The sequence below is a fragment of the Cariama cristata genome, unplaced genomic scaffold, assembly GCF_000690535.1.
Source record: "Cariama cristata isolate BGI_N322 unplaced genomic scaffold, ASM69053v1 scaffold39618, whole genome shotgun sequence".
Lineage (NCBI taxonomy): Eukaryota > Metazoa > Chordata > Aves > Cariamiformes > Cariamidae > Cariama > Cariama cristata.
The window spans coordinates 18,476-32,277 of NW_009632403.1; the positions used below are offsets into that span (position 1 = coordinate 18,476).

The window sequence follows — 13,802 nt, forward strand, 5'->3', positions numbered from 1 at the left end:
GGAGACAGGACTATGGCCAAGACTTATTTCTGGCAAAGCTTCAGATCACTTGTGAAAAGAAAACACTCTGCTCTTCTGGAAAAACAAACCAAGCTACATTTGTTCTCATATGACAGCGCCATGGATTCCTGAAAGGAAATTCAGATCTATGTTAATGCTAACAACAAGAGCTCTTGCTCTAACTTGGCTTCAACTACCACAGAAATTCCGCTTCTCAAAACTTTCAAGGACAAGTTTTACTCGTTGTTTACGCCAACTTTGCAAGCTGTCCATACTCACCAATGATCGAAATAGGCTTCCTAGCAAAACGAAGCCTTCCCCATATTCCAACATATTTACTGCGGCATCCTGCTGACCATAACCGAACTACATACTCTGTTCCAAAGAATACCACTAATACAATTTCCTAAAAGAAACAGACAGGGAACTAGGTTAATTCTCTACTGCATGGCTTTCATATTTTTTCAGAATGTATTAGGAAATGCTAAAATAAAATGTAAAATTTGGAAGGTGACAAAAACATCAACTATACCAAGATGATCATAGAAAACATAGAAACATAGAACAACCTGTAAGAGCAAAGAAAGAAAATATTAAGAGCAAGTTTAAATATTTTAATTGCATGCATTTTGGCTTGTCTACACATACTAAAACTGAAAACCATTCTGTGCAATTCACTTGGTCTAATTCAAACAAAAGGTTTCCTGACTGAGCCAAAGAAAACAAGCAGAGTCTGTATTCAGAAGATGAGTATTTTGCTAGCGTATTTCATTTCGGGAAGAGGTGTGCTTCACATTCCATTTACCGTATCTGCTTAACCTCCCACTTATTATTACTTTTTCAGCCTTCCTTTAATCTCACATGGATTGAAGAAAGATATCTAGTACTCATTACCAATAGGTCAGTCTCCAGGGGCACTGAAAACATAGTGAGATCTCAAGCACACCTTTCCCATCCTCTTGTCAACAATTACAGACTTCAGCAGAAACAGAGGTCTAGTCCTGAAGCACTGCTGGTATCGAGCCACCTGTTAACCACAGACCTATGCTAAGGTGTGACTTTGGAAATGCCTACAAAGTGATAGATGTCAAAGACATCTGACATTCTTGTTGATCAGGCAGAGGTACAATTTTGTAGAATGTGGAACTTAGTCAATGTGCAGGTAAACCTTCCTTTTCTACAGACTGGTTGAGCACGGCATACTCAGCGTAGTTTCCTCGAGTATCAGGGAGCTGCAATAATTCCTTATTGGCCAACTCGATTAATAACTGGCCACATTCTCTATCAGAGCCACCAGCTACACTTGCTAATTGGAATGGCAACAGGGGCTTGTAATTGAAAACATACAACACATGGCATATGGGAAGAGTAAAGCAGAGAAACCAATCAGGAGGTATCATAGTTACACAGGATAATGTGTATTAAAAGAATGAGCTGCTTATTTCATAGAGTGATTTAATATAAAGAGCAACTGCAGAGAAGATGACATGCTGCTGAACGTTTTATCCAGCCTCACATTTCTGCAGGGTTCACTCCTGGTTTTCATAACAGATTGGCAAACAGGATTCATGATGGTACCTGTGATTAGTTTCTAAATTAACTGAAATAACTAGGATACAACCCTAGTCCAGTCAAGATCAATCGGAGTCATATTATTAGCTTCAAAAACGCGTGGGACATTGCTCTGAATACTGAGTAAAATAATAGTTCTGTATACAGCCAAAAGAGGGCGGGGGGGGGGGGGAAAAACACCAGTTGACTTCAGTATAATCTTTTTGTCGCTCTAAAACGCCAGTCTCCTGATGGCATAACAAACTGCTCATCTCAGGGCAGTACAGTGTTGAACCTGGACTCTGTGACACTTCTAGAGAAGCCAGAAGAACATTAGCCAGGACCCTTTCCCTTAGTTTTGACAATCTCATAACTGTGCAAGATGTCAGATGCAGCAGAACTGCTATCACAATTGTTTATAGTCACTTGTATTCCAGTTAGACTTTCAAGATATAATGAAACTGTCCAGATCGTTGGTTGTCATAAACATGAAGCTCAGACCCTTTGACCCAGCCAAGCATCTCTTCTACAGCTTTGTTCCAAAAGGATCCACCAGAACCCTTCACTTTTTTTAAAACTGGACTATTGTTAAATATTTTTCAATAAAGTCATAACAAACGTCATAAATCTAAAGAAACAGCATCTGCAGCAGATACTTTAAGGAAAGCCTGTGTCTTATGTCAGAAGCTTCAAACGCAGTGAAACTCTCCCTTGGTCCAATTTCACCTAATGCCATTTATGAAGCTACAGTAAACGGCAAAATGATAAGCCCTGCTTTACATGAGGGGCTGTTGAATTGTCACAGCAAAATAAAGCACCAGAGGCCATCTTTTCTGATCAGGTGATGGTATTCGCTTCACAGACATGGTCAATAAACTCTAATATCCAAGTAATCTTCTGTATGCAGACGGCTAGTACAACTCCTCTCATCATTACCACGGAGGAAACTCCCTTAACAAAAGACAATAACAGCCATACAGGGAGCAAAAATCATCCTTCATTCAAAAATAACTACTTTGAGGAAGGGATGTCTGGCCTCACATCATATGTGATAGCACAGATATCCCCAAAATATCCGCAGATATCTATTCAGATATCCCCAAAAGCAAAAAACAACAACAAAAAGTTATCTTGGTAGGCAAAGAAAAACCCAGAGAAGAGTTAATGTTTTAGCACAAAGAAACCACAACCAGCGCTCTGACCAGGCACTGTGGCCTTGTCAGGATCATAGTTTCAGTTTTATAGCAAGAAGGTAGAAAAGTGAAAGCCTGGATTGTGCTTTAAAGAAGCGTGTATTCTCTGCGTAGAAAATTTGCATTGGAGTTGTGGGTGTATGTTTTTTTTCAAGGCCCTCCATGGTTCGTTGGATAACAGGCACACCGGCAAGTATGCAAATGGGGGCTGTCCCAAAGACAATGCGACAGACACGCCGTCAATGGTTACTGTCATCCAGCTCTTTGCGTGACATGCAGACAAGCTTAGCGAACACTGATTGTCCTATAGACTCCGGTGACTGGAGGGAACGACCAGTCGGCTTACACCAAGACACATTTTTCACTCCTGACGTTTTGATAAAGGCTTATTGACCTAAATGAGACCCAAGTTATTCAGGGAACATCGGGGGTGAAAGTGCACAAGCTGTTCTTCATGGTCATACACAAAAACTCCAGGTATCCATTAGCAACTGGCGAATTCCCCCTCCCCTGCCCGTGGCTGTGTGACAGACAAAAGTGGTTTTAATATCTGGCATTGCATAAATCTAATAAGTAGTGTCCTGGGGGTGGGGGAGGCTGATGAATTTCTGTTGGTACACACTCATATTAGCGGCCAGAAAGTTGCAGACAATAAGGAAAAAAAATACATTAGAAATTTATGTCTTCCTGAGCTACTAAAATATTGCCTATATTTTCCCGATTAACAGCTTAACATGAAACTTTACATCAACTAAAATGATGCCAACCTGATCCTTAGTTCATTCATGCTGGTGGTAATTAGGGCTAATTCCATTTAATAGGAGCTAGCCCTGGCAGAGAGCAGCCATGCCTGATACCTGAGAATTTCAGCAAATCTGAGTTACACAACAGATTAATTTAGTCCACAGTTTCTTTGATACTTTCTCCTAATTGCCTGCTTAACATGTGCCTACTAAGTGCACTGTATAAAAGTCTGTGCTTCTCACAATGCATCAGCTAGACTGAAACATGTCTTTGAGAAGCTGATGTAGGAAAAAGGAAAGATAAAGTGCTGAGCAGACAGAGAGGATGGAAAGAATGAGTGAAATGAGAAACAAAGTAACATTCAGCACAAGGGAAAAATTAAAATACAGGGTAAATGACCACAAAACACTAGTGGGAGTGGGAATTAAAGCTCAGTGGAGGAGTTTTCTTGGTTAAAATTACAGACACACAAGAACTGCACTGTGCAAGGACGCATTCAACCCTGTGTAACTTAATTGTGATCTCCTTTCTATAAGGTGAAAATAGAAATACAACACTGAGATAAAAAACTTATACTGACGTGGTAAAAAGAGCCCTTTGAGATGTGACATTCATGTACTTTCATTCAGTGGGCATACAGGAGCCCTCTTGCTTAAGAGCAGAGACTTTTTTCCTTTTAATTACCGATTTGTACATGGTACCCTCACTTCTGCCATCCTTTCTGCTCAGCCCAGGCATACGCTTACCACCATCGTCATGCCTTCTCAGCAACATAATCCCAATACAGCCAAGTATCAGATTAACTCTGGGTGAAAAGGTAGAGAAGATGAATGTGAGATACATACGTAGACTGCTTTTCTTGAAGAAAAAAACAATCCAGCTGCGAGCAAATTCTCACATGTAAATTCACAACACTCTCAACTAAAAGGAACGGGTAGACAAGACGAGTGTAACAAGTCTTGGGCATTTCTACCGTGGTACAGTGCTTGGTGAAACTACAATAGATCTCCAGGTAGCCGTTTAGCAGATGCCAGGGAATGAAATATTTCTCATAAAGACCAGTAAAGGAGCTTGAGTCCTCAACTGGTACATTGATACAGGACTGGGGTCAGCATGTGGGATCCATTTTAGAAGCCTCACAACAGATTCTTCAGCACATCTCACTACTCAATTCCACAATTTTGACATGGAAACGGAAGTTCCTTTGAGCTGATCAGTTACTACATGAACAGCTTTGGGAATTGCTTCAAGGATAATGAAAGAGCCATCAAAACATAAAAATTACCCTCAGCCCGAGACAGATATGTCATAACCTAATCACCTGGCTAAAATACAGCTGTCTTCACCTGATGAAGGAACTTAGGCAGGATCCATAAAAACACAGTCCCCTGACAAACATATCCATGCTATCTGTCATTACAGCCCATATCTCCACAGTTCCCATGGATTAATCACAGTTTCATAATAAGCCCACACAGGGAACACGCAGAGACGGGCTCAAAGAACAGCTGTGATGAAAAGCTGACTTATTAGATTTGACTTACACCAAAGAACTGGACCTGCTATGGAAAAGGACACTTTAACTGTCGCCTTGACAAACTTCAGGATGCCATTAGGCAAAAGAACAAGAAAGTCCCTTCCATCACATGACAAGAGGGAAAAGTTACTTATGAAAAGGACTGTGACTCAATTGAAGGAGGAACCAGACTTCTTCAGCTGTGTGACTGGAGGGTCAGATCTATGAAAACAAATACACACAAGTATATTAACAAAATTAATATCTGGCTTATTTTGCTAATAAATGCATCTTGAAAAGCCCTTCCTTTACTACTCCACCCCCACTGGATTGGAAGAGCTACAATCCAACATTGGGAGACATCCAACATCCACAGTGCGAGATAAAGTGCAGTAGCAACTGCAAAAGGAAGGACAGAGTCCCTAACCTCAGCTGAAAGAGATGTTTTTAAGCAATTAGAGAGATTAGTAGCTTGGGGGACGGACGGACACCACAACAACAAAAAAACCCACATAACAAAACCCTGATATAGAATAGATCATGACACCATAGCAGCAGCTATTTAACAGATAAAGAAATTGTCTCTGAAGGCTGAGACAGCATCTGCATAGAGAATATATTGCCTGAGGTTCTGCTTGTAGACCTCAAAGCTGTAACTGGTCATGGAGCACCGCAGAAGTTCATGCAGACATTTGATGTGGGAGGACTAAATGAGGTCATCTGAAACCTGTTACGAACAAGAATGCCTTTACTCTGAGTCTAGACTTTTTTCAATTAACTCCATAAACATAAGAGAGGTAAAATACATGTTTTAGGAGCAAGGAAGCAAAGCATACCACTATGTTATTCCAACTGGCTACTGAAGACCAAAAATCAAAGATGACATACAGCTTCCATCCACCACAGAGGTGGCTGCCCTAGGAGGAAAGGAAGATAACAAGCACAGAAAAACAAGAGGCATTGACGAGGGGGATGACTTGAAGCCTCATGAGCACACAAATCTTGCTGTAAGACTTTCCTCCCACCCCAACGTTTTACTGGGAATATGACTCCTGCCCATCTCTGCCATATCACAAGCTCTATTACATTATCCTCATTGGAGGTATCAACCACATTATTCCCACAATTCTTTCAAATCTGACCTCCTTCAGATTCTGGCTTCAAGGATGACAAAATTCCCATGAATTCCTTTAAACAAGGAAATAAGCTCTCCCGTAGCTTATATAGGGATTGCATGCCAACCAGCATTACCTCAGCTACAAGATTCCCGTGGCACTACTTGCATTGATTTGTAAGGAAAGGCAATGGAAGAGCTTTGCTATAGAGCTAGTATGCCAACAGTAAAGGGGAATAGGAACCTCCTCGCAATCTCAGGCAGCAGTAGAGGAGTGAGGACACTGCCAAAAGTTTTGTTCAGAAGTCATGACAAGGAGGTCTCTGAAGCAGCCCACAGAGGAGACAATAGACGTGCTGATGCTAACGCAAAGTGATGAATGGGGCACTCGTCGTCAGCCAAGGGCTGTGGAGCTGGACTGGGCAACAGAGAAACAGGTTCAGCATCTTCATAAGCAGAGATGCAGCATATCCTCTATAGCCACTGAAAGGTCAAAAAAAGCAGAAACGTGTGTCTCGTGTAGAGCAATAGGTTGCACTTACACTCAGAGAAGGGTAGCATGAAAAAATGGAGCACTGCAGGCTACACATTAGTTCAGAGAGCACTGGACTCCACAGCACACTGTTCACCTGACACATCAAGGCTTGCAAAATGCTTCAGACAGCACTTGTGTTTAGCCAGAGCAGGGTATGCAAATTAACAGCAGCAAAGGCAACTGTTTCTTCTAATCTCACTCACTTTGTATAGAGAGGCCCCTCTTTGTTCTGTCGAGAAAGGCAGGACTTTTTCCTGAAAGCTGTACTGTGTTTTCTAAGATACACAGAACAGCAAAATCAGATGGCCTAGGCAAACAAAGACAGATACCAAGTTCAATAAAGTAAAAATCCCAGCTTGAAGAAGTACAGAGCAAAAATAAAAAGATAGATGTTTTTTCATATATATATAAACATTTACTGAGCGACAGCAAGTGCTAAAAGCACTATTTAAGATAGGGGATTTTTATCCTCCTAATTAATCTCCTTACTTCCAAAGACCTTGTAAACTGCACCTTTTCAAGGCAAAAACAATAACAGTAAGTTTTTAAAAAATGTTTAAAGCCAGAACACTTGATGTTCCTTCCTTTCAAAAAACCTAGTATCATTTGCTAAAATTCTTTGTCTAGCATATTTGGCACCAAATGATTAAACAGGCAATGGAAAACAAAAAACATGGTATCAGTATCACATTTCTATATTCAGAGCCCATAATTAATCCTAAGAAGTTACTGGACATTATCAAAGTCCCCACAATCATGTTTTTAATTAAGACAAAATAATATTTACGAAAATGTTCATGTTCTGAAAAAAAGGGATGCTTACTAGGAGACAGAGTTAGAAGAGTTGATTGTGCCGAAGCTTTTCTATTTTCCCTTAATCGGTGCCGAGAGCACAGAACAATAGCACTGAGACCAATAAAGAATACTGCAGGCCTGCAATTTTAGATTGAGATTTTCCAAAGGCTCCAAGCAACAAAATCCTATTGAATTTCAATAGGAGTCAGGCACCTAACTCCCTTAGGTGCATTTAAAAAGCCTTTAATTGATTTCCTTAGCTCTCTTCTCACTAGAGGTTTCAGCCAAATCCAAATGCAGGCAGTTGAAATTTTTCCACCGACTACAAAAGGCCTCAGATGTCAGTGGTGTAACTTTGCACGTGAAGGCACGGTCTTGGAGCACGGTTGCCTTAGAACAACTTTCCACACCATCACCTCTGCACAAGCCTCTTCACAACACAGTCGTCTTTAGCTTTTGAACTTAGTTGCTGATGATATCCACCAGGAATTTACAGAAGTAAATTAAGCTGGACTTGCACATTTCGTTTACCATGCTTGTTTTAATGCGGAGTTCTCCCCCATCACAAAGTATGCTTGAGAACTAGGCTTTAAACCCAAAGTATCTGGCAACAGAAAGGAAGTGTCAACATGCTAACACGAGCACAAAAATGATTTAAAAACCCCATTTCTTTCTGTTTATTTCAAGAACCTCTTACTCAGGGCTTCATAAAAATCTCTAGAAGGAATTCATACAGAACCTTCTCCTTCAAAGTGAAAAAATGCTCTGGCTTCTACCCAGTGCAGCATATGCTTAATTTTGTATCTCACCGAATTCAAAAGAACTATTCACCTACTTAAGATTAAGCACATACAGTTCAGAGAGATGCATGCTTATTCATTACTACATACAACATGCTAATGTGAGTAGAAAGGAACTGTTACAGACTATTTAAAAAAAAATAAAAATCAGCCTAAGCCAAGTAGTCTATATTTTTACATTACAGAGAACTTTTCATATTAACACTGTTTACACAGTGGTTACTTTCCCTGATCTGATTATTTTTATCCCGTCAAGTATCTCGTTGTATGCTTTTTAGTAAACAATCTTTCTCACTCATTTTTAGAAAAGCCACTTCACATTCACTGTGTCCTACACGGAGCAGTTCATAAGTCTTCCCTTTGCTCCACAGCTAACATTGAATTTATGGGGGGACCTCATGAAGAGGCTGTATGCCTGTTTTTTTCCAGCTATAAATGACAGGGCAATAAAAGCTACTGTGTCTTCCAGCAAACCATGTTTCTCTTACACCCTTAGACTATCACTTACAACACTATTCCTTTCTGAGAGAAAATAAACATTGCACAGTATCTCTTACCTGAAGGCAGAGCCACACAAAAGGATGAATCTGGCCATTATCAGCCCAGTTTACCTGCAATAGCTTCACTTCGTATACTTACAAGGGAATGTGACAGTAGATGGCATTTTTAAGATGTCACAGACACACTCTGCTCACCTGCTATACAGTTTGGTAACAGCAACACTTGATATCTAGTGATTTCAGACATACTAATGTACTACTATTTTGTTTGAGGTCACACTGTGAGAGCAGCCAGGAAGCAACAATATGTTTTAGAACAGAAATTAGAAAGATTATTGATGAAAAAGTATTTTTGTTCCACTGTTTTTGAAAAGTGGGAAAGAACTTTCTTTGAATATTTATTTTTCCTCCTTACTCATCTGTTTTCATTCTATTAGAAAAAGGCAGAAGAAAAGAGGAAGACGACTGGTAAGGATGGGAAGCTAGAAACCTCTAGTTTTCAATTATCTTTTACATTAAATCAGTGTTTGCTCTTGAAAAAATGGTGGTTTTCAGAGTCATATTTCACACAAACTGTAGCCAGGTTTCATTTTATATTTAACTTTTAGTGATGCTTTTTTTAAAATGTATAGAGCTCTTAAACACAAGACATATCTGCAGAATCATCTGTAGATTTAAGGCATGAAAGGGAATACTTTTTATTATAAAGTAGAAAGTTTAGGAACTACATTTTTCTCTCTAGAAACTTGAAAAAACAGGACTGTAAGAAAATAAGCTTCAATGAAATTAATTTTCCTTTTTTGTTGTTTCTCTCCCTCTGTACAGTCACCAGTTGACCAAGGATATCTACATTCCCACTCTGCAGTAAACCTGACTGCCAAAGCCCTACTAGTTCTTTGAGCGTCTCACTCCAAAGTTGACAGCACTGCATATGCATCATCTCAGCCTTACCCACAGCCAAACATTCTGACCTATGAAGATTTCTCAACTTAAGGCCACCACTCAGAGTCCAAAGAAAGAGAAAGAATGCCCGCAAGCTGTAGCAATGCCCCTCTTCATTCCCTGGGTAGGCAGGAGTCAGGAAGATTGAAAAGATAGGGGAGGTCAAAGCTTGACTTGCTATTCAGCTACAGGTTTCTCATATGGCTTTGAGAAAACCACATGCAGTCTTTTAACTCCATTCCAAATCAGAGAAACCCACTAAGCTCACCACCCTCTCCCACACAAATGCTCCAAGACAACGAGGCAGTAGCACTGTGGATGGAAGTATAGCTGGATACGCCCAGCGACATCGTGAGGCCCCCATACCTAAATCCCATGAGCTATTACGAGCTATTTCAACAACTCCTGCAAAAGCAAGTACAGAGTATGCCGAAGAGGAACTCTTTGATGAAGTTCTAACTTCTTACCTCTCTTGCGGAGACAAGACCTCCATCCCCAGCCCTGCCCTCCCTCCGGGAAGGGAGTTACAAAATGGTAGTGTGCTTGACAGCCTTGCTTTAGGATTCTCAGATCTACTCTTCCAGCTCCTCTATATGGTTTTTGGCTTTATGGGATCTTCACTGGGATGAGATGTGTTCCGCAATTAATACATTTCCAGAAGAGTTAGAGGTCACCAAAAGCAGGATGTTACCTTTACTTCTACATATACTCATGATACCCTCTTTTTCCAGAAGCAGTATGTTTTCAAAATTCATCCTCCAACAGTAAGATTTGTGGCCTAAGCAATGGCCGTGTTCTTCAGTAACAGTTTAAGAACTACTGATTTTCAAATGGACTAATGCCGGTTTCAACCACCTCCAGATAACAAGGGGAAAAAGAAAATTTTCATTTTTTCCAGACTGGCAGGATAGCATTGCAGGATAGAGCTGTCAAGTTCTGAAACAAAATCCTGCGCGGTTAGAAGTGGGGCATTCCTTTCACACACCTGGGCGACCACTGCTCAGTTACCAGTGTCAGGCTCAGCGTTGATAAGAGTTCAAGTGCCATATTTCTGTTTGACATTCCCATAAACACAACCTGCTTTTGCCTCAACATACTTGAGCTCTCTCCCAGGCCTGCTCCAGGGAATACGCATCATGCTCTTCCACACAGCTGCAAAAACAGTCACACACTAAACCTGTAGTCCAGGCACTTAATACTCCTCACAGGAAAACACATGTGCTAGTTTAAGCTAATAAAAAACCTCTCAGATGCCCTATGTACACAGCCTATTCAGTCAGCATTTTACAGTTGCCTCTAAAATTTGTGAAGGAGGAGAGGAGAATTATTTGACATGCAAAATAAACCTAACCGAAGGCAAAGCAGGCAGCATTTTCAGCTAAGTGGCAAATACATTTCACATACTGAAGGCAAATAGTTTCCTGCTCGTGCCAATTTCCTGCGCCCGTTCCAATCAGCAAGCATTAAACAGTTGTGGCTATCATTTAGCACATCGGGATTATAGCATACCAAAATGGGAAGTTAATGTATACCAACCAAAGCACATGATTAACTCAGTGCAAACTCTCCCTAGAGCTTTGATAATGTTCCAAACAGACCAAACTAAACTTACATTTGCAAAATGAAGATAAAAGCCAGATCTCTCTGAAGTTGCATACCCCATTAACCAAGCTACCGTTATGTGCAAAGACTTATATTTTTACTTGGATTCATGTTTCTATCAGTTTTGAGTCCAACATAAATAAATGGTGCAACAGAGGCAGCTTTTTTCAGAATTTAAAGTTACGAAAGGAGAACTCCAGCTCTGTGAAACTCCCTTCACTCACTATCACCTTTCCCCTGCTCCCTTTACAAATAAAGGACAAGTGCACTATTCATTGCTGGAAGGAAAAAAAAATTCTTAAAAAAGCCATGGCCTTCTCAGTGGCAGCTGGTCTGAGCTTCAAGACATCAAATACCTCAGGAAACTAATAGGCATTATATAGAATGAATTTGACAAAAAAAAACCCAAACTGGTATTTGGCAGAATTCACCAACAATGTACTCCAAAACTCTTTGGAAAAGCAGAGCCCTTATAAAAGCAATGCTTAGGACACATCAAGAATAGACTAAAGGCTCTGCAACAGTACATAGGCTAGCAGGCAGCTGATGTAGCAAGCAAAAGCCACCCGACCAGAAGAATCCCCTCTGTGAAGTGGTACCTGAAGAGGGAAAAACAATTGCAACTTAAAGGAAGGGACACAAGGAGCATGGTTTAAAGACAGATGAGTGTTTTCTGTGCTGAAACATGGGGCAATGCAGAACAGATTTAGAGTCCACTTTAAAATATACATTATTAGAACAACCAAAGCACTGGTTATGCATTTTAAATGCATTAACATATCACAGCATTCAACTGGTAGCAGTGGAGCAGGACTTCATATTAATTGCATTACTATTGCGTTCATTTTTCTAAAGCTTGAGGCATATCTGCTCCTTAGGTGAGCTATACTTCCAGATGATTCATGGTACAATTTTTCCTAGGAATAGCTGGGTTTTCTAGGGCCTTCTCTTTGATCTGAGATTTACTGTTGCTTAAATTAGTAACGAAAGTAAACACATATTTGGAAATGCCCAACTTCCAAACTTTTTTTTCCCCAGTACCTCATGTGATAAAGCAAATGGCAGTCTTACTACACAGCTAGACAAATTCTGGTTGTAATTATAAAAACTTTTTTTGGTTTGTTTTAAATGGCAAAAGATCATCCAATTTTTTAGCCTTTCCCTTACACTTTCTCTGCAGTTCTTGGTACTCACCATTTCAAAAAGTTGTTTTTAGTATGTCTGTCCTGCTTAAGCCCCTTGAGATCCCATTGTGGTAGATGTGATATTAATAAAAAACTGTAAGGCTAGTCCAGACATCAAAGGTCTTACTGCCAAACCAGAGAGCTAAGATTACCCACTGGAACCAAAGATGTTCATCCCATCCAAAAAGACACTTGTTCAGCAACAGACAAACTAGTAAGAACCGACACTTGTACCAGTTGTCTTAACAGAAATTAAGCAAGAGATTAAAGAAAGGTGACTCCTTGCTTTAAAGCTACACAACCTTAATATTTACTAACCCAATACGCAAGCCATCACTCCATATGACAAACAACTGAAAGGTGTGACATGTTTCGCATCATGTCATTACCAAGAGGTGATAATCTTCTTCTCAATGTAAAACTTTCTTTCAAAGTAGTATTTTTTCAGTACGCAAAAAAAATAATTATCAGGCTAAGTTCTTTTCTAGGACTAAGGAGGAGTTAAAAAAGGGAGTCCTAATGCACAACCACCAAATACTGATACATGAATAGTGCATGTAAAAAGTTTGGGTTACATCCTTTTTAGTGGTTTTAAATAAATAAATAAATAAAATCTCTCAAGTGGCCAAGACCTGTAGAAATGATCAAACATCAAAGGTTTTAGCCAACCTTACAGATCTTACAGGAGGAAGAGGCCACTTAAACTACAGTTCAGTTTGGATAGTTTTCCACTTTCCTTAAAGCATCAGTAAAGGTGGCTAAAAGATAGAAAGCAGGGTCAGAGGCCTGTCCTCCTCTGCCGAAAGGAGCAAGGCAGCAGACCCAAACTCACCCATTTGGCGAGTTCCTTCTCGGTGGATGAAACAAATGGGTCTGCCAGGCTTGGATCTGTGTCCTCTTTCCAGCTCTGCTAAAAATGGCTTTAACGACAACCTTGTGTTTCCCCTTTCCCAAACATGTAACACACTGCACATTTAACTTTGTATAGAAGTGTCAATTGCTAGTACTGTTCAGGGTGTAATTAATTAACAATCACATTACACTAGAAAAGCACATAAGGGACTGCTTTGTGTACAGTGTGCATTTCCTCATCAGCTGGATGGCCAACGGGAACCTACTAGACATGAAAGTATGGTACAGCTGTGTCCCATAACTGGCTATTTGAATATTTATAAGTTGGTGCACTTGGGATACCAAAGCTGATGACATGAATGCATGTTTTACTAAGTTCATCGATAAAGCTTTCCTCATTAGAAATCTGCCCCTAGCATGTTACATCAGAGAATTCTGTTATCATGAACCATATTACTCATCCCAAATGGCATA

General features: G+C 40.1%; 1 protein-coding gene across 1 annotated transcript in view; it reads right to left on the reverse strand.

The window, feature by feature from the left end:
- The window catches only part of LOC104156979 (potassium voltage-gated channel subfamily KQT member 1-like), a gene marked incomplete at its 3' end in the record, with an annotated part of 29,682 nt that extends 16,370 nt beyond the window's left edge, over positions 1–13,312 (reverse strand). The window contains 3 exon segments of the mRNA XM_009706326.1: positions 280–427; positions 9,959–10,095; positions 13,309–13,312. Coding sequence (XP_009704628.1) covers positions 280–427; positions 9,959–10,095; positions 13,309–13,312 — 289 coding nt within the window.
- Positions 13,313–13,802: the final 490 nt, after the last annotated feature.